Source organism: Cynocephalus volans, chromosome 1 (assembly GCF_027409185.1).
Source record: "Cynocephalus volans isolate mCynVol1 chromosome 1, mCynVol1.pri, whole genome shotgun sequence".
In the NCBI taxonomy this organism is placed as follows: domain Eukaryota; kingdom Metazoa; phylum Chordata; class Mammalia; order Dermoptera; family Cynocephalidae; genus Cynocephalus; species Cynocephalus volans.
Window position 1 is genome coordinate 292240923 of NC_084460.1, and position 22192 is coordinate 292263114.

The window sequence follows — 22192 nt, forward strand, 5'->3', positions numbered from 1 at the left end:
AGGCAAATGCTTTGCTACAACGCTGTATCAGGAAGAATCGTGCTCACCAAAACGCCTATGCCCTGTCGAGAAACCCTGGAAGACATTTCAAAGAACCACACACAAGATTTTAAGAATATTAACATTAAAACGTGACCCTAGAGATCACTGAACTGGTTTGACAAACACAGGAAATAAAGTCCAGCGAGGTTAAGTCACACCCCCAGCTATGAAGAGCGCAGGCCGGGCTGAGTCGGGCCTGCTGACTGTGGCCAGGGCTCTTTCTGCTCCACCAAAATGTATTTTCACAAAGCCTTTCACAGCGGTCTGTGTGGGTTATCACAACTCCAAGGACTCTGGGTCCCAAGAGCAGCATGTTCTGTTCTAAGTGACTTCGGGAATAGCACTGAGTAGATAAACGAGTCATAACAAAGGCTCCAATTCCCTCATTAAGGAACAACGAACTGAGCCCATTGCGCTTTCCTTGTATTACTGTTAACTTTACAACTATTTCAGCTAACAGCAGCTGTCCATGTAACTTTACAGCAACTGCCATGTAACATTGAACAGTGTTTAGACTTGTCCCTTTAGCAATCTGGATTTAGAAATCTTGCGATTTTTGCCTTAATATTCCTTAGTACAATTTCTTTGATAATAATATAAATTCTTAATAGTGTCCCTAGTGAATATGCCAATGGATCTTAGCCACATAGAGGGTATTAAAATCTATTCCTGAAACCTCAGTTCCCAGTGAGAGGACAATGATCCAATGTGGACACCTGGGCCTCAAAACCACAATGGGGCACTTGATGTACAAACACCTTATTTGTCTGTCAAGGTTGCCTTATGTCCCAAGGCAAATTCTTGAGGACCAAACAGGCATTTGGGGGCCTGGGGCCTGCTCCTTTGCAGCTTCTTGCACAGGAAGGACATACTTCAGGCATCAGCATTGCCCTTCTTCCAGCCCTGCTCGCATGAGGTGGGAGGGCAAACAACATAGCAGACCGGGTAACCTTGAGCTTGCTAACCTGGCCTGGCTGAGAATGAGGGAAGGAATGGCCGGGCTTCAGTAAGCCCGGGTTATGAGAAATGTCCTGCAATGGCTGCACCCCGTCCCCCAACGCGTCACGGTTTTGTATGCATTGGCCTCAAGAGGGTCTGAAGGGACACGCTTCGTGCTTTCTCTTGGAATAGTGTCTGTAACCAATTAACATGCCACCATCAATTTATAAGTCAGGAGTCACTTAATGACAGGGAAACACCAAGAAAAATGAGTTGTTAGGCAATCTGTCATTGTGTGAACATCATTGACAGTACACAAACCTAGATGCTAGACAGCTGACTAAACACCTAGGTTACATAGTACAGCCTACAGCTCCTAGGTACAAACCCATTCAGCATGTTCCTGTAATGAATACTGTAGGCAACTGTAACGCAATGGTAAGTACTGGTGTATCTAAACATATCTAAATACAGAAAAGGTAAACATACAGTATTATAATCTCATGGGACCACCATTGCTTATGCAGTCCATTGTTGACCAAAACATTGTTAGGCAGCACATGACTGTAGTCATATTGACCAAAAATGTGATGCTACCCAGCCCCCAAACACAAGCCCCCAAATACAGACACCACCACGTTGGTTACCGACTTTACGTCAATGCCTGTCCATAGTAGGCTTGTATTTAACAACACCTTTCATCTGTGATTGTCATTTTATAGACCAAGAGATTCATCAAAGTAAAAATGTTTTCTTAGGCAGTTATACCAAGACAATATATAAGTGTGTGTGTATATATATGTATCTTATATAAATCCGTACATATTTTATTCACTTTTTTCTTAAAAACAAAAACACTAACTTCAGTCATTTTCCTCTTACAATAAATATCCATCTCTTTTGCTTTTCTAAATCAATTCTACTTTTTCTGTTTCAGGAAAATAGACTGTTCTGGACTTTGTCAAGGGCAGAACAGCCCGTCATGAAACCCAAGAACAGTGACTTCATGGTGTCCCAACCAGGAGGCTCCACTGTCTCTGTGCATTTTCAAGTATCTTCCAATCCAAAGGCACTACTTCACCAGCACTAAGAATATCTTACACAAATGCATATCCCTTTCAACCAATAAGCAAGTAACAGGGCCATCTCTCTTAATTTGTCTCCAATACTGTTCTCCACTATCTGCCTCCAAAAAAAAGCTAAGATCACTGCGTTACTTCACGAAACAGGAAACTTTCCAAAAGCCACCCATACAAGCACATACCAGTCCTCAGGAGAACCCTCTTAGTTGTGCATAATTTAATAAAACTGACCATGTAGGATAATGCTGTTTATTAAAAATATAGTTAGGGAGAAGGAAGTCAGTGCATTTATGCAATTTTACATACACATCTGTAGTTTGAGGTTCCATTATTCCAACAGTTCATATAAATCACTATTTCAGATAAAAGAAAAAAATGCTTTACACAGGAGATCAGCAATTGGTTATAGGTTTGGTAATATGAGTAGGCTTGTAGTAAAAATAAAACCACCTCTTCCATTATTAAACGTCTCCTTTATGCAGAACAAGTCTTTAGAATTAAGAACTTTTCCTTGCATAAGAATTGTTAAGTTGAAGTTCTTGGAAAACAGCCAATCCTGTTTTCTATATATATATAAATGCTATATTTTGTCTGGATTTTTTTCTTTTTTGAGGTAACAAAGGAAGAATTTTCACTGATCTGTCACTAGGTTATCCTTTACCATGTATGCAAACTATTGCAATGTCAAACCTAAGATTCATACAAAAGCATTTCTCAGAGAATTATAAATACAAAGTATGACATTTCAAAACAATGTTTTCATTACAGCAAGGAAAACAAAGTGGGTATTTTAAAAAAAAAAAAGCCTAAATAAAATTAATCAAAGCCATGACCATCTTTTCTAATGGAGAACGAACAGTAGTACCCAGAATCCCCCCCAAAGGATTTGGTTTATGTATGCATATTCCCCAGCAAGTCTCATTTCTTAGTCACATTTTTTTTCTTGGACTATCGACGACATTCCCATTTCCTAAATTCATACTCTCTGACAGCAATCCAGAGTACAGCCCCAGTACCTGATGACTCAGAGGGAAGACGACAACTTGACAATTTACTACCGATAATCCTTATTGTGGAAAACCAACAGGTGAATCTAATTCCTTGGATGCAGAAGTTGGTGCTTTGTCCCTTGGCCTTCTGGCCTTCATGCGTGGGATGCCCTAGCAAGTCACTCCAGACCAGGAAGGGAGTGGTTACATTCACCTGGCTGCACCACTCCTTTCCATGTCATGTACCTAACTCCAGAGAACAGCCAAACCCTGAAGGAGAACTTTTTAGTTTACTACCTTCCTTATTACACTGCTCTGGTGAAAGAAAGTTTTGTTTCTACAAACACAGGGAACCATGGACGAAGCACAGGAAGAGAGAAAAGTGCGTTCCTTATAATGAGGAGCTGTGTGAAGGGCTTCTGCTGGGTTTGGCTAAGGCATCTGGAACTCTCTCCATGTCTGTTCCCCATTACACTACCTAGAACTTACAGTTCACTTGTCGGGGGCATAGGGAGAGAGGGTTACATTTAACCACCTCTTCCTTCTAAAAGTAGAATAGTTAAAAACATTCTCATAAATAAAGCAGATCGAATTAGTAATTGCCTAAATGACAACACAAATTCGGTGTTAGCTGTGACTAACACCTGTCTCCATCTCAGCAACAATTAAAGGAGACAAAATCTCAGTTGCTACCCAACTGTCTACGTATTTAAAGCATACTAAGAAATTAATGCTTGTTGACAGTATTTCTAAGCAAATCAATTTAAGGCATAGCTGGAGTAATAGCAAAGGATGATGACCATTTTCCCTATGATGCAATATTAAGGCCTCTGCTGAGAGAGTACTTTAAAATGGATAGAGTTTTCCTGCCCCAAATTAACCAAAAGTGCCATGTACTGAAGAAGGAGCAAGCTAAAGACTGAAAAATTTTAAAGAGATAACTGCTGCCTTTGCATCACTCAGACTGCAGAGTTTGAGTCAAAACCATCATATGTACTCAGATGCTGGAACCAATGAGGCCAAATCTGGCAGGGCCACAACATGGATAAAATGTTAAATACAGATATTTTAATATGAAACATTACTTTGTGTATATACATCTAAATTTTAACAGGATCCTTTAAAAAATGAGGGGGAAAATGCTATGTTTACACAGAAGTCTTTGTGCTTAGTTTGTAAAAAGATATTAGAACAGTTGAAAAGAAGTTGGTTCAGTCTTTAATTTCACTTTATGAAGCTGCTTGGCTCCTATCCTGTCAGTGGTGAAACTGCAGAAACGCACCCCCTTCTTGGATTTCAGGGTAAAGCTGTTCACTCTTCAGAACCCCACAAGGAGAGCGACTCCCCTGCTCACAACTCCCCTGACAGCTCCCTCCCACTTAATGGGGTCACCATACAAGTTAACTGTCTAGAGGTGATGTTTCCATATAAGGCTGTTTAAGTGTAAAATGACAAAGTAATCTAAGTAAAACAAGCTACTAAGTTTCTTTTGAGTGGTGGGATGGGGAAAATGGCTTCTATGTCAATAAAAGACTCAGGAACAGTCAGTAAAAGAAAATTGATTTCTCAAAGTTCAATAAAAAAATTAGCTCATCTCCCATTTTCAAAGACAAATTATGGAAAAAAATTTCTCAAATTTATGTAGCAGGCTTAATTTTGAACCTTAGGAAGGAAGCTCCTCCCATTTGCTTTCCACATTTTATGTTCTTCAAGTTGCTATTATAAATTGTTAGAATAGCAAAAACAGCCATGACCCAAATCATGGAGATATGACGATTTACTTGCCTTGAAATACATCTATACAATTGAAAGTTATGCATACAGCACAGAACTATAAACAAAAAGGTGAAGCAAACTTTATTTATTTTCAGGTAAAAACATTAACCTGATAGATTATTGCAGATTTGAGAAATCAGCACATAAGACAATTGGACAGCATTGCTTTACAGGTACTTTTATCTGTGTCAAGACAATGGCTGAACTGTTTGTCCCAAGTGAGCACTGGGAGAAGAGGAGATTGGAATAAGAAAGAAGACTACGAACAAAAACTTAAAACAAGAATGAGGGAGGAAAAAATTTTACTCCAACAGGGAATGAAAAATGCTAATTTTGTTTAAAACTTTACATCAATTTAAAATGCTCTGGCCATAGGATAATAAATACTGGCCAGCCCACGCTGTAGACTTTTTAACCTACACAAAAGAAATGAATGAGCTTTCATTCATCAGAGGCTGTTGCTGCCAGAATCGCCATGTAAACAGTCCCAGTGTTTCACCTGGTAAAAAGTCAGTAATACCCTACAACTAGATTAAAACTAAGCTATAAGAAAAGTCTACCTAGTTACAAAGGCTGAGTTCTATTGACAATATATTTCAACTCAACAAATTTTAAATTATATCTTAATTTGAGAGAACATGGGGTAACAAAAGCCCATGGCTAACGAAAATGTAATAACTGTGAGTGTTGTATACAAAAAAACTGTGTGAACTGCAGACAATGAGTCAGGGAGAGAAAATCAGGGAAGTGAAAACCACACAGTTCTAGTTTACTAAACTATATTTGTCAAATTCATGTGAGCTTTAATTTCTGTACTTAGGTACAAGAGTTGTCTTTGGAGGAAACAAAACTGTAGACTTAGCTAGATGGATACACACAGCCCAGAATTAAACTGCACAGCGACATTTATTGTTCCAGCCTGGAAAAACATCCCTTTTTTTAAATTTCACACAGCAAAGCAAGTTAAAAACTTCACTCATCAAATAAATGATAATTTAAACAAGAACTTGCCAAAGAAACCTCATCACAACAACGTTTTAGGGCCTGATCACTTTAAGTCCATGGGGCCATTAATGAATATCAACCAAGTGTCTCTTATAATCTGCAAGCTGTTTTTCCTACAACAAGAAGGCGAAACATGTTTCCTTGACTCAGGTGATACATTTAGAAAAGAAATCATGATTTGTTTCTTTTGCTGTAACAGGCAGACACTGCACTCCTTGCTGCAATCAGGAAAGATGGAACGACTGCTGTCCTTCTCTCGCTGCTATCAACAGTTTGTCACGCATGATCTCAAGGCTTGAATAGTCCGGCAACTTAAGATAGTTCACACAAGTCATTACGGAGGGTAAGAAGTCGTCTGGGTTTTCTGTTGATTCAAATGTCTTCCGGACAATTGTCAAGGGTGGATTCAGACTCCGGAATCCTGATTGAGAGAGAAAGAAAACCAAGGAACTCAGTACTTTTTAAAATGTTACCACTATCAGAAAACAAGACATTGCTTTGTACATACAATCTTACCCCCCACACAAGGTATTCTTTCTTGCATAGCAACTTTCTAGCTTGGGAACTACACATTCAATACACAATCAGTGTACAAATTCTGCTGTATCTATTAATCAGTAAAAAAAAAAAAAAAAAAAAAAAAAATCTGATTTTTGAAACAGATTATCAATTCATTTATATTAGGACTCACTTCTGAAAAACCAGATTTTAGAACTCATTCCCATTTAAGAATTTATAATGTACAAACACTCTAAAATTTTATCTTCACAGCATTACATATTCATTAGTAATACTATTTCAGCATGTTTAAAATAATCTCTATTAATTTTCCTGATAGTGCCTCTTAATGTACTATAAAACAAACTGAAAACTTAGAAACATAATGATATTAAAATAACTAAGAGGTACTATAAGTCAAAAAAAGAATCTCCTGCTCTCGGTACTGAAGTTTCACATACATATACCCACAGGTAGAATAAATGCTAAGCATCAACATCATACCCACCTCCAACAGGCAATCTTGGGCTACCAGTGACAAACTGGAGAAATAACCTCTGGTGCTCATTATCAAAACTACTAAGAATCTCAAACAAGAACTTCACAGCCCGACTACAACAGAAATAAATATACCAAAATTATTTCATCATGTTAAAATGAAGTTTTTAATCACACCACATCAGTAATTTGCAACCTCTCACAATTAGATGGATTATCCATTTTAAATGTTATTACATGTGAATTCCCATTACAATGCACTCTAAAAACAAATTTGTTTTTGTCATTATAGCTGGAATTTGAATGGAATGATTACTGTTATAATAAATAAGACTTGATCTAGTATTGTACAGATATTTCTGCTTTACTATATATGATAACAGGTAATGAAATTAAAGTTGTACCCCCCACCCAAATTTTTACAAAAATACTCAAAAGAGAAACCCTTGGGTTTTAAATTGCAGTCTTGGGAGTAGTAAGGCCAAAATCCCTTAAAAGGTAGACAAGTTTAAAAATAACCCACCCCAAACTTTTGTTGTTGTTTACACACACACACCCTACACACACCCCCTACACACACACACACCCTACACACACCCACACCCACACACACACCCACACACACCCTCCACAATCTTGACCACCAACTGTAAAGCTGGCAGATGCCAGTCCTCACCTGTCATGAGTACACACGCACACGCACGCACACGCACACACACGCACGCACACACACACACCTCCACAATCTTGACTACCAACTGTAAAGCTGGCAGATGCCAGTCCTCACCTGTCATGAGTATAACCGTGATCAGGCCTGCAGCATTCCATCAATGTCTTTGCATCCCAAGTGTCTGCTTTACTGCCACACAGGAGCTGATCAAGCTGTGAGTTTAAATATGGGTAACAAATTACTAAAGGAAATATCTATGTAACTTGAGTCGAAAAGGTCTACTGTAACATTTTCAGTACCAAAACCTTCTGCTTATGACCTCTTTACAGAACATGCTCTTATAATAAATTTAGATTCCATTCCCTTTTCAGTTGCACATTAATAGGTACGTACCATGTGCAACTGCATAGACTAGGTTCTAGAGAAGCCTTTAATCTCAAACACATATATAGCCAATACAGACCTTTGATTTTTTTTTAAGTTTTCCTAACTCTTCTCACTACTTTAGAGGCTTTAAACGGATAATGTGCTTTTAACCAGAAATCCTGGCTTTCAGAAACATAAGGGTATATAATAACAGAAGTCAAGAGACAGAAAACTGAGCTGGAGAGAGAAGTGGGAGAAGAAAGCTGAACTGAGATGCAGCAAATGGGTAGGTTTTTACACTTTCTAAAGACAGGCACATCATTATTATTACAGCAAGGGCAAGGGTTCAGATCCCCTTACCTGCCAGCCACCAAAAAAGACCAAAAACAAACAACAATAAAGAGAGGCACATCTATACCACATGGGTCTTATGGGGATGGGGGCCAACCTAGACATTATAGAACAAATATCAGAAAGCAAGAAATGCTTTTGGTCCTAAGAAAATCTAACATCAGTTTCAAATTAAATCATATTTTTTTTCCTGCTAACTGCTCTCTCGTGGAAGACCTCATACTCTGAGAAAATCCAATTTGGGGCACATAAAATTTAATATTTACTATGTGTCAGCCTCACTGCCAGTTTTCTTGTATCTGTTTAATTTTCATTACCCTATAAGATAGGGATTATCCCAAGTTTATAGATATAACAATCATATCAAATACAGTCACTTGGGTAAGGCCATACAGCTAGGTGGTGAGGACCAGGATTCAACTTCAGGGGCAACACCTGCTACTTTCAATTCCAGGTGACATGCAGTCCCTAAAAGTACCAGGCACACCACATACTTGAATAAGTAGCAAATCAAAGTGGACATAAAAATAGTAATTGAGATCAAAATAATAAATGTGTACTCTAAAACTAGTATTCAAAAAATAAACAAAAAGGTTTCCAAACTAGGAAAACCTAACAGTTTCTAGGGCCTTTCTATGACCTCTCACTACCAGTGAGTAGTTTCTTGAGATTCTTGTTGCACTTCAAGTAAAGATGACTGAAGAAAACCATGCATGTAAGTTCATTCTTTGCATTCTCAGAAGTATTCTCTGTATTCGGCAATTAGATAATTCACGACACTTCCTTAAAACTTCAAGAATTAGCTTAAATCATGAATTAATGTCTCATGTAATCCAGGAAGTTTAGGTTAAAAAAAAAAAAAAGAAAAAGTAAAGCCTCCTCCATGCCACGTCACTGCTATGGACCCCTGGTGCTCTCTGTAGCCACAGCAGTACAGAAACGTGCACAGCACACACACCACCAAGACCATTCTCCACTGAGCAGCATCAAGGGGCTCCGCTGACAAAGATGGAATGCTTACTCTATCACACATGGACCTGACCCCTCTTTAAGAGAGAACATATATTTAATATTTTTCTTTGGTCAGGAAATTTCCTTGTCTTTCCCCAAAATCCATCCCGTTCCCAAACCCCTGCTTTTTGTTTTTTGCCACGATGGTCTTTGACAAGATAGCACAGAAAAAGTCGACTAAGATAGTTATAGGTACAGAACTAAAAAGGACCATTTCTTCTAGACATAAGCTACTTACTTCTTCCGGGTAGAAGTACTGAAGATGACTGAGTGGGAAGACCGATTCAAATCCATCTCTGAATGAATCAAATTGCCTAGAAACGCCTTCATTTAGTGCCCAGAATATAACCAACTGCAAAAAGAAAAGTTTTTTAAAAAACAAGCAAGTTATTAAGTCTTTAAAACATCTCCTAGAAAATTGCATGAGTAAAACGTCAGTCAGGTCAACTTCTAATTTGGAGCCTGGCCAACAAGAAATGTGAAAAAAGCCATGTGCATTTACCTTCGGTGTGTTTTACGTAAAACCCCTATAGTATATATTACCTTACCACATGGGAAGCAAATGAGAATTTCCCAAGAAGAAAAAATGTTATTAAGAATTAAAAGTAACGTTTCAAGATTCAAAATTAGCAACTATTAAGAGGGTTTTTAATTTTTAATGTGAAAGGTTTAGTTCTAAATTCTGTTAAGTTCTTAGAACCAACTTTTCTTCAGTGTGTGCCTCCTCTTAGTGATAGGGAAAGCCTGGAAATGCAGTTACATGGAACTGAAGGGTAAAAGAAGCAACTCTTATTGGTCCAATATTATCTAATCATCAATGACTCTGGTTAACCCACTGAGTGCAGAGAGAACATATTCAGGTAAAAATGAAAACATTAGTGTTTTGTTGACAGAAAAATACAAGCATTATTACAAATTATTTTTAGAGAACCTTAATCTGGACATTATCTCATTGCTAGTAAGCTGGAAGAGTAGCTTTCACAAAGTCAGTAGAAGAAACAAACTGTATGAGAAGTACTACTGAATATTAAATTAAAATCACAGAACTGTAAGGTAACAGGGGATCTGAGATATTGTTTAATCTATGTTCTTTCTCTCTTTTGAGCTGATGAAGAAACTGGAGCTGAAGTTTTTCAGAACTCTATAAAGTCCCACAGCAAGTTAGTAGAAAAGACAGGTCTAGTTGTAGGTAAATATTCTGACCTGAATCCAACGCTCTTTCCACCCAATGTCAGCAATAAACCCAAACTTTTCAAACACTGGTAATAGGATCTATATCAGTTGTAATTTAAAATATAATTTGCATTCAATATAAAATTCTTTTCCCTTAGGTTAGAAAATATATCCAGGACCACAAATTAATCACTTGAAAGACCTCATCAGACATGTAAGTGTGCGCATGTGTGTGCCTGTGAGTGAATTTTGTCAAGTTAGCTGGCTTTAAGGAAAGGCAGAAAAACAGTTAAGTGAGAACAGAAGTACACAACTGATGGCTCCTTTCCACTGATTTTTTTTTTTTGAAGTAAGAAAATGTGTTGTTATTAGATAGCATTCAAGCTTGAGGATAGATTCAAGGTTATACAAGACATCAAGAAATATCTTATATGTTCTCTCAAGAGCAAACAGAAGCAAAGGCCTGAAAAAGCAGTCTTCAAGCAGTGGTCCCAAGACATGGAAGGTCTCAAGCCACAGTCTGTGCACACAGAAGCTAAGTGATATCCACCTGTGCTTCACTGGACAAGGTCCTTTCCTTCTTCCTTATAGGAGTACAAACAGGTAAAGTCCTACATCCCCACAGCCAGCCTGACCCCCAAAAGATGTGCAATTACATACTCTTAGATACTCCTCTAAATTGTGGATAGTGACTGGTATATCCTTCCCTCCTTTCTTCAGTTCGATGTTGGGAAACCCTGGCAGAGTGAAATCCAAACCTAGGTCTTCAACTGAGCAGCCATTTATCGTCAGGGTTTCTAATGCATATTGTAGACTCTCTTTGGTCTTAAAAAAAAAAAAAGGGGGGGGGTTTGTTAAGTACAAGAGTTCACTTACAGTTACATTTTTGTTATAAAATAAAAGATATCCTAAGAAAGTTGACAGGTTCCTTTGGTTCTTACTTTTTTCTCTTTGGTCATAATCTACATTCGAACAAGTCATTCATATCACAAAGGAAATTATCTTAAACACCTCAGCATCTATTTTTGTATGAGAAAATAAGATCACTTGACTGTTGCTCCACCATGAGATGCTGCTGCTCAGTTTCAACACACTCAAATCAAATTTCACAGAAGGTCCTTAATAGTTTTCATAATAGTAAATTTTAACAGGGTGGACCCTAGAACCAGACAAATAGCTCATAAATTCTAGGCTAATCTTGATGAACCTAATGTAAGTATATAGCAAATACTGAATACTACATTTAGAAAATTCTACATACAAACAATGTACTATCTGGTAATGGTAATTAACTCTTTTTCCCTGCAAGGCTCAAGTCTAAAGAATACCCTGGAGATGCTTCATTCAATACTTCAGGCCTCTGAAGCATTAACAAATTTGTATTCATATAATAACACTGTGATGACAAAAATGTTCCAAAAAAGCCCTAAGGGAAGTCAAGTCATACCCTGAGGACACATGTTAAAAGCAGTCTTTATTACTCACCTCTATAAATGCCTAAGATTATAAAAGGCCTACATAAAATACTATTTTTTTTTTTAGATTAAAGATCAAATACCAACATGTAAAAACACATTCTTTCTGAAAATGAAGGCATCCCATATAGGCAAAAGAAGGCAAATGGCTTTTCAAATTGGAGATGCCTCTGTGTATCAAATTCCTACAGAATTTTACAGAAAATTAGTCATTTAAACTAAAAAAGGCTGGGAAGTTCTGATTAATAAATTAGTCACTTTTTGAAGAGGAAACAGAAAGCTCTTTAGGATTCCATATAATTCAGAATACCAAGGAGGTGACAGATTATTTAAGATTAAGGTAAAATATGGTCGCCAAGGATTATGTGCACTTTTATGTCACTGCAAAAACCCACATTTAAGTCTCTCTTCATTTCAGGTGCATCATTTGAAGACCCCCAAAGGAGGCTTTTCACTTCACATTTGAAATATTCTTCAGCAGAAAGATTTTAATATGTCCCCACTGGGCAGCTCTCAAAACTGTCCCTACACCTCCCTGTCACAGATCAAAGTGATCACTAATATGCTAATGGAAAGTCTCCTCTCCTGTAGCTACTGAGGAATTATCTTACTTGTAAAGATGCGCATTACAAAGTGCTATCATTAGACAGAAATCTAGAATTTACAATATGTCCTGGAGATGTTTAAAATGAATTTACTCTTAGTTTCCCTTGATCTTAAATATTAAATTGAAAGCTAAGCTTTAGCACATTTCCAGAATTTAAATTACCAAGTATAATCTGAGCCAGGAGAACCTGCTCCACCCATATACTTTATAAAATAACAGGATGGGGTGTTTCAGAATGCCACCATTTCTCATGCTCTAGTTGAAAGTTAGTTAATACAGTAAATCAATTTTTAGAGTATGGATTCTGTGCTATGCATTTTATACTTTTCAAGTGACAACATCAGGAATAATAAAAGATAATAGAACAAATCTCAAAAGGAAACTGCTGATGAAGAGAACATGAGACAAGGATATGTAACAGAGCTTGCACATTTGAAGGGCATAGGCTCTAGAGTAGACAGCTTGGGTTTGAATTACATCTCTCCTGTGTGTCCTTAGGCAGGTTTCTCAAACTGTCTGCCTTGGTTTTCTCATCTGTGAAATAGGGATAACAACAGTACCTAACTCACAGTGTTGTTGTGAGGATTAAATGAAATAATATACACAAGGTACTTGAAACAGAGCCATGAGTTTTCCTTTTTTTTTGGCCATTGCTTACCTAAGAGACAATCTTAACACTCTAGTAGTTTAAAACTTATAAAGTTGGTAAGCATAACTCTAAGACAACAGATCTTGTATGGAAAAGATGGACTTGGCCTCTTTAAATGCTAATTTCTCTTAATATTTTCTGAAAAACGCCAGTTAATACTTACAAATTAATATGGAAGACAAAATGAATTCTCTAACAATCTTCTCCCTGATTAGATAAGTACTCTAAAACCCCCATAACCTCTACTGTGAGTTCCTCTCCACCACATCAAGAACCGTGACACTCTCTGAATCTCAATTCACTATTCTTACTTTATGTAATTTATAAAATGGAAGTTGATTTAACATTTGTCCATGTTACCTGAAGCTGTCTGGGTCTCTGCCTCTATTTTAAAAATACAACCTTGTTTCTATTTAATACCAAGGAACCACTATTAATCTCAAAGAATTTTAATCTAATGTTAATGTATACATAAAAAATATACAGCAATGGGCCGGCCCCGTGGCTCACTCAGGAGAGTGCGGCACTGATAGTGCTGAGGCCGTGGGTTTGGACCCTATATAGGGATGGCCGATGCGCTCACTGGCTGAGCGTGGTGCGGACCACACTGTGCGAAAGGTTGTGATCCCCTTACCGGTCCAAAAAAAAAAAAAAAAAAAATATATATATATATATATATACACACACACACACACACACAGTAATGATAAAAGCTCAAAATTATTCATGAGGGGCTGGCCATTTAGCTCAGTTGTTAGAACACAGTGTTGACAATATCAAGGTTAAGGTTTGGATCCTGGTACCAGCCAGCCACCAAAAAAATAAAAGATTATTCATGAGATGTAACAGAGAAGCCTCAACATGTGTTATACGAAGAAATAGTATATACCCACCATGACATTTAAAAACATCTTCCTGAGATCTCTCTAGAAACAAATGGACTGTTTCTAAATTAAGCCACCTTTTCTGAAAATAAATGTCCTTAGAATAGTTTTATTGATTCAAATGCTTACTAAAAAAATTCGGAATGCTTTAGTATCTGCCCAGATACATATTGCCCATCTAGAATTTAATAAACAAGAGCTCTTATTTATGGTTTATTTTAGAAGTGTACTTTATTTGCTAATCAAGCTGTTTATCACCTGATATTATAGGTCATCTGATCCAATGTGAAATCATGTTTCAGTTAATATAATAAAAAAATTAAACTCTCCTAAAGGAAAGCGTTAATATAAAATAATAGCTGGATCAAATACAAACAACGTAATAAAGCCTCATCTTTCTAAAACAAAGAACTGATCCATTTGACTGCATCTTCTAAACCTACCTGGGATTTATCTTGTTCAAGTCTTTTCTTCTGTCTGACAATGTCTTCTAGGTGATACACTGATCTGGCTACAACTGGGTCAATGTCAAACAAATCGTGCGATGTCAGTGAAGTTTCCTGCCGTAGCATCCACTTATAAAAGGGTAAGCCAAGGGGAAGATCCACCTGCAAGGGAATATGCAAAATATTTTAACTGTCGCACTGAGATTCTTAAATTACCTCAATTCTCTAACAGACACTTTGAGAGGTCATTTGAAAGGGTCAAGTAATCCCCAAGAAAGAAAATAATGTATTTAGGAACTGTTTCTCCTACTACATGAAATTGATTATCTCAATTTGAGGCCTGGATCATTATAAAAAATTTAATATACTGAAGAATCCTATTTAAACACTAAGACCAGAAAGGAATATTTCAGTGGTGGGCATATATTCTCTGTAACACATTTTACATTAAGGGCCTTTAAAACACCAAGAGTTGCTCAGAGGAATTTTATTCTATTATTTTGAGCCAAGTAAACTCAATTCTACTGTAGTCTGTATTCTGAACCAAGAAAGGTTACGAGGAAGAATTTATTATATTTAAAATAGAAAAATAAACGGAACTTCTAAAATAAATAACAAACTGTCCACTCCTCAGTTAAAAGTGAAACTGTAAGCTTGTGAATTTGACATCAGATGAAAATGTCTTACACATACTGACAAAGTACCTCAGGAAATGTTTGAAGAGGAAATAAAGAAAAATCCAGAAATACTCAAACCTCTGTGAATACTGATTACTTGGGTTATGCTCACAACAGCACTATAATGGAAATTTAATGAGGTTTACCTACATGCTTTCCTTTAGCTTTCTTACTGTACTAAAAATGTAGTGTCCAGTGTTTCTTCAAATACAATTAATACCACCCTTACCACTGTGCTTGATTTTCTCAACTTTTGCTACTCAAGATGTGGTCTACAGACCAGCAGCTGGGCATCCCTTGGGAAGTGGGATAAAAACTCAAGAGTTGTGGGCGGCAGTACAGCCTCACCCCATCCTACTGAATCAGAACGGGCATTTTAAACAAAATCCCCAAGCAACTCATATACACATTAAAGTTTGAAAAGGACTGCTCTAAAATACAGCATTAAGTGAAGGGGATGGGGATACTTTCACAAAACACTGTACACCAAAACTGTAGAAAAGCAAACAATCCTAAACTTACCAATCTGAAATCCATGATAGCCTTGGCCATTAATTTTCCTAAGAAGCGAAATTTCATCTTAACCTTTGCAATGTGAGCTGGCTTAGCTGTCCTACCAAAGGGAAGTGCAAACAGGCCCTGGAGATTTTGAATATACTTGGTCCCCTCCTGGCTTCCTAAAAAACGAGCAATTCACCAAAATTTAGATAACATTTCCAAACACAAAACAAAATCTAGTAACTAAGAACATTTAAGTAATTCAGTATTCTCAAAATTGGAGAGTAGAACGAAGTCCCCTAGAGCCCAAAGGACCTTCCCTATTTGATAAATGAGAACAGGGAGGCTAAAAGAAATTAAGGTCAGAGAGCATGTTTCTCTACTAGAAATTGATCGTATTTAATGAACTGTTAGGGTACATTACCTGATCTGAATAACACAAGTTGACTGACTAATTCACAGATTAACATTACCTTTTGGATTGCTAAGAGTTACTTCTTCACCTCTCCAGAGACCCAAGTCAGCTCTCTGTAGTTCCTGAGATACAAGTGCATAAAACTCCAGTGTAGGCCCAAGACCTGTACCAACCTACAGAAAGACAAAAGTAGAACAATTTCAATTTTTAGAAATTGTGGAGTCTTACCTGTCAACCTGTTGGCAATGTGGATGCTAATAGCAACTGTTAACCAGGATGCATTAGAGATTTATTTTCTAAAATGTCCTGACTAGGTTAATTTCTTCAGTCCTGGTCACCTGGAATAAAAACTAGCAACGCTGGTTTTAACCCTAGTTCTAGGTTCCTAGTAGGAACTAGGCCTTATTTCCTGCTTATTCCTTATTTCCTACTCCTTACATTGAAACTATATGGCTCAAGCTTATACAGTGATAAGAGTACTGTTGTGGCCACATATCTTCCCTTCAGAGAATAATATGGCATTGTCTGCAGATGGATCACTTTCCCCTTTTTCTCTTTGGTGAACTGTTACCCCAAACCAGCTCAATGTCACCTTCTCAGGAAAAGCCTCCCTATCTGCCCAAGACAGTTTGCCCCCCCCCTTTTTCTTAGGATTTACATTTCAGCTACTTAAGTACTTACTACATTATTTTACCACAATTTCACTATATGCATGCATATTCCACATGAGAATAACTGGATTCATCTTGTATCCCCTACAGTGCACAGCAAACAGCAGCCATTTAGTAGAGGTTTATTAAATAAAATGCAAATAAGAGAAAGTCTGAATCTATGCCAGCACCCACAGGGCTACCTTGGCCTTATACAGGACATAGTGCCTCTCACGCCTCGCAGTGCATGAAATTTCCAGGAGCTTTAACAACATGCACACACAGGGGCCAAGTCTGAAAATTGTGATCTGGTAGGTCTAGTTTAGAGCCTAGGCACTGGTAATTTTAAACAAACTCCAAAGGTGACTGATTGTGCAGCCTTGACTGAAACCTCTCCTCCATAAGACGCCTGAGGCAGCATTCATAGCCTAGTCATTTCTTCACGTTCCACCAAGGTCCCACCAGCTCAGACCGTAAATCAAGATGTGCAGCAAATGACAAGTTCATGTCATAGTTTATAGGCTAAATCTATCTGCAATCCTGTCAAGAAGGCTAGTTTCATTTGTAGATTACTTGTAAATAAAAGGCACTATTTTACCCTTATTAGTTATTTTTTAAAATGACTCATACTAGCTTAGAAGATTAGATGTAATCCACCAAATGTTTAATTCTGACATTCAAAGTAGTGATCTCCTTGGAGCTGGTGACATTTTCTTGATTAACTTCCATCCCTTTGTGAGAATTCCCTGTCAGTAAACAGTATCACTATTCATTCCACAAGGACTCCTCCAACCAAAACCTTGCAGCCTCAGCCCTTCTCTTCCTTACCACCCACAATCCAACCCATCATTAAACAACATAAGCACTGCTTTCAGAATATATTCTGAACTAATTATCAAGTTTCTCTTCTTTTTTTGCCACCATCCTCTCTTTTCTGGTCTACTGCCTGAGCCTCCCCAATTGGTCTCCATGCTAGAGCATTCCCGACATCCTACATCCCATTCTCATAGCGGCAGGAGTGATCCTTACAAAACAGAAGTTCATATCATTCCTTCATATCCTCCTCCAAAGGTTTCCCATCTCACTGAAACGAGAATTCGAGTTTTTACCATGGCCGACATGTCCTATGGGATCCCTCCTCCTGCCCCCAGCATGTCTAACCTTGACTCCTACTACTCTTCTACCCTTGCTTACTGTGCTCTCACCATGCTCAGACTCCAGCAGGCCAGGAACAGTGCCTCCCTGTTCTTTTGCTAGAGATACTCTTCCCCCGGAAAGCAATGACTTGCCTCCACTCAAATGTCACCTTAGACCACCCTACCCCTCCCCATCATACTCTACCCTCTTATTTTATTTCACTTTTCTTCTCCACACAGCCTAACATATACAAGGGTCTCAATAAATCTTTCCATGAACTTTTTGATCTTTTAGTTTAATTTTTCCAATAACTTTTTGAAGTACCCTTGTATATATGTATATAAGTGTGTGCATCTACCTCTCCTAACAAAAAGATAAGCTCCATAATAGTAGGGATTTTGTATATTTTCTTCTCCACTGAATCCCAGGCACAGGAAGAAGAAAAAAGACAGAAGCAGAGAAAAATCTGCAGTAACTTCTGGTATCCACCAGAGGGTACTTTAAAGCCAGTTAACTCTTTTTCCCTTTGGCATAAAATTCTCCCAGACTAAACAGAAGTCACAGATCAAGTTAGTCTATATCCTTCAACCAAATACTATTATTTCTAAAAGTAAAACAGGCTTAACTTAAAGTATTAAATCACAAGGTGATTTCTTACTCCCCACAATCCAACCCATCATTAAACGCTATAAGAGCTGCAAGGCCAGGCCATATCTACAACGGAAATACAACCACACCTGGGGCTGGCCAGCATCCCTGCAGAGCTACCTGATCTGTTCAGGAATCTTCATTCTACCCAGCCACTCCACTAAAAAGTTAAGTATTTTGTTTAGTTTTGCTTCATTTCTGTTTTTAAAGAATGAAAAGCATAAAGATCTAGAAACAGAAAATCAAAGTTTGACAACCTGACTTAAAATGGAGTCTTTCTCTCTCAAAGCTAACCCCTATGTACTAGCACTTATCATGTGACAGGCAATGTTCTAAGTGATTTGCACATTTTAGCTCATCTAACAGCAGGATACACTGGGTACATTTACCATGCTCACCGGGTGAGATGAGGACATTTACATTAACTTGCCCAACTTTACAGAGCCAGTAAGGGGGACAACCAGGCTCCAGTCCGTGCTCCCAACTTTTCACTACTCAATCCCTAGCACTTATAGTCCCAATCCCTAGCACTTGGGTGGCTTTCTCAGCCCAGAGATCAGTTTAATTCTTTCCTGGCTTACCAATCATCCAAATTCAAGATGGAGCCAATTTGATAAGACCTTTTGAATTAGAATTCTTCTAGAGCTAGTTAGAAATTTTTGTAAAGGCTACCAGCTCACTGGTTTTGTCTCAAAAAAAATAAAAATAAAAATAAAAAAAATTAGGTGAAAGGGGAGGAAAGTTTCCCAAAGAGACTCAGTAATTTGAAACTAAAACACACAGAAAATCATTACTTGAATCTTTTGCTGTATTTTCCTGGCTGTTAAAAAGCACCTCAGAAGAAATAAAAGACAAAGATCAGAAAAAAAAGATGTAAAACTATCTTTACTCATAGATGACACGATCACCTACAACGTGGGTCAGCAAGCTACAGCTAGTGGCCAAACTACAGCTCTGGCCATTGCCTGATTCTGTACTATCTGCAAGCTAAAAATGATCTTCACATTTTTAAGTGAAATGGTTGAAAAAAAATCTTGAATAATACTTCACAGTGTGAAAATTATATGAACTTCAAATTTCAGTGACTATAAATCAAGTTTTATTAGAACACAGCCACATTCATTCATTTATGTATTATCTATTGCCACGTTCATGCTAAAAGGAAGAATCAAGTAGTTGTGATGGATACCGTAGGACCCACAAAGCCTGAAATATTTACTTACTATCTGGCCCTTTACAGACACTTTCCAAGCCTTGGGTCTACAATAATCCTAATTCATCTATTAAAAAGTTATTAGATTAAGTCTATGAAGGTCACAAAAAAGTCAATATACAAAATTAACTGTATTTCTATAAACCAACATCTGAAAAATTGAAAGAACAGTACCATTTTTTCAACATCATCAGAAAAACAAAATATTGGGGAGAACTTTAACAAAATACGTGCAAGAAAGACCACTGGATTTAAATTATGAAGCAATCCTGAGAAAAATTAAAGACCTAAATAAGTAGATAGCTGCACCATATTCATGAATCAGAAGATGCAACACTGTAAACATGTCAATTCTCTCCAAACTGATCTAAATTCAACAAAATCCCAATCAAAATCTTGTCAGACTTTTTGTAGACACTGACAAGCCAATTCTGAACTTTACAAGGAATACAAATTGAGAATAAACAAAACAACTTTGTAAAAGAAAAACAAAGTTGAAGGACTCACACTATCTGATTAAGACTTACTATACAGCTTCAGTAATTAAGACAGTACAGATTAATATTATAGAGCAGAAAATCTAGAGATCTGGCCGGTTAGCTCAGTTGGTTAGAGCACGATGTTATAATACCAAGATCAAGTGTTCAGATCTCGCTACCAGCCAGCCGCCAAAGGGGAAAAAAAAAAAAAAAAATCTAGTAAGAAACTCAAATTGACTTCCAATTTCAATCAATTCAACTGATTCCCAACAAAGATACCAAAGTAACTTAAGAGGGGAAAGAATGGTCTTTTCAACAAATAGTGCTGAAAAAACTGAATAGTCTATGTTTAAAAAATAAATAAATAAATAAAAAGAACCTCAGCTGTTACTTGATACCATATATAAAAATGAACTTAAAACTGGAAAAACCCAAATGTGCATCAACTAGTGATTGGTAAACATATTATGGCACAATCATACTAGTACAATGGACTACTACTCAGTTATAGAAGGAAACAAATTGCTACATGCAATAGAAGGGATGACTCCCGAAAGCATTATGCTAAACGAAAGAGGAGTAACACGCACAGCTACACACACTGCAAGATTCCATTTATCACAATATTGCAAAAAAGACAAAACCAAAGGGACAGAAAACAGATCAAAGGTTGCCAGGGGCTGGGTGATGCAGGGAAGGGACTGATTGCAAAGTGGTCGGAGGGAACTTCACATGGAAGTAGGACTGTTCTTTATCTCGATGTAATGATTACAGACTTCCTCTGTCAACTCTTAGAATTCTACTTTTTTTTTTTTTCTTTAAAAGATAACCGGTAAGGGGATCTTAACCCTTGACTTGGTGTTAGCAGCACACTCTCCCAAGTGAGCCATGGTTCTACATTTTAAAGGTATGCAGTTTATCAAGTGTAAGTTATACCTCAGGAAACCTGATTTTTTTAAAAAGGAGTTCAGACATTTTGAAGGTTATTAGAGATTTAAAATATCCTTTCTATACAGTTGAACCTCTGAAAAATAGAGAACTTACAATAAATCATCCAAGAAAAAAACAGAACAAATCTCAGTTAGCTAAATCTCCCAATTGTCTTCCAGAATTTCGTAGCACCAAGAAACTCAAATGACATTTATCAAGAGCACAAGTCAAGCTAAGCCCCACCACCAAACTCATAAGCTCACCTCATTTTCATACTGGATTTCTAACATGGCCCGTGAGCTGCCAAGATCCTGCATCACAGACTCGGCTTGTTTCAGCAGCTCCTCTCTGTTCACAGTACGCTGCAAGGAAAGTACAAATATGAGTAAACTATGCTCTACTTACTTTTAAATGCAGTATGTGTTTTTTTTGTTTTGTTTTGCTTCTCATAAGCCTCCCCAAATCCCTTTCATGTCATTACTAATGATTCTTATGAGACTTTTGAAGATAAAACCTTTTGGAAGAGAGACTTAAACCCTCAGCAAAAAAAAAAAAGGCAGATGAAGCCAGTGCAGGTCAGAAGTGTAGAATTGGGTCTCAGATGGAAATGACTAAGGACACTGTGATTTAGAGCAACAAATGTGGAGCCAAGATCAGAGGCACAGGAGATGAAGTCAGCAACACTGAGGCTGACTGCCACAGAGACTCTAAGTATGAGGATACTTCAAAAAATTTGTGGAAAAACACAAAAGATAACACTAGTCCTTCCATGAACTTCCTGAAGACCCCTCATATATTAAGTATTTTGTTTCAGTCTAGTTGGAGTGATTTGTTAAAGAAATGAAATGGATCTGATTAGTTCTATTATATAAGGGATCAATTTCAAAAGGGAGGCTACAGTTTGATTTTCTTATTTAGAAAGAAAATGAAGGCTCAGAGAAAAGAAGATTCTTTGTTGGTACAGAACTTATGGCAACTAAAAGAAAAAAGGAACTATAGAAAATATGTCAGACACTAGAGAAAAAGGACTCTTACTTAAAGATAAAGAATCACACGGATAGTCCAGTTCTAGGAGACTGACAGG

General features: G+C 37.4%; 1 protein-coding gene across 13 annotated transcripts in view; it reads right to left on the reverse strand.

The window, feature by feature from the left end:
• Window positions 1-5715: 5715 nt before the first annotated feature.
• Window positions 5716-22192, reverse strand: part of TRIP12 (thyroid hormone receptor interactor 12) — a 138591-nt gene continuing 122114 nt past the window's right edge. For all 13 annotated transcript variants that reach the window (XM_063075387.1, XM_063075359.1, XM_063075342.1 and 10 more), the window contains 9 exons: window positions 21372-21470; window positions 16110-16224; window positions 15661-15815; window positions 14459-14623; window positions 11061-11225; window positions 9466-9579; window positions 7617-7711; window positions 6840-6943; window positions 5716-6254 (listed from right to left, as the gene is read on the reverse strand). In XM_063075387.1, coding sequence (XP_062931457.1) covers window positions 6058-6254; window positions 6840-6943; window positions 7617-7711; window positions 9466-9579; window positions 11061-11225; window positions 14459-14623; window positions 15661-15815; window positions 16110-16224; window positions 21372-21470 — 1209 coding nt within the window. In that variant the 3' untranslated portion in view covers window positions 5716-6057. The remainder of the gene's footprint in view (window positions 6255-6839; window positions 6944-7616; window positions 7712-9465; window positions 9580-11060; window positions 11226-14458; window positions 14624-15660; window positions 15816-16109; window positions 16225-21371; window positions 21471-22192) is intronic.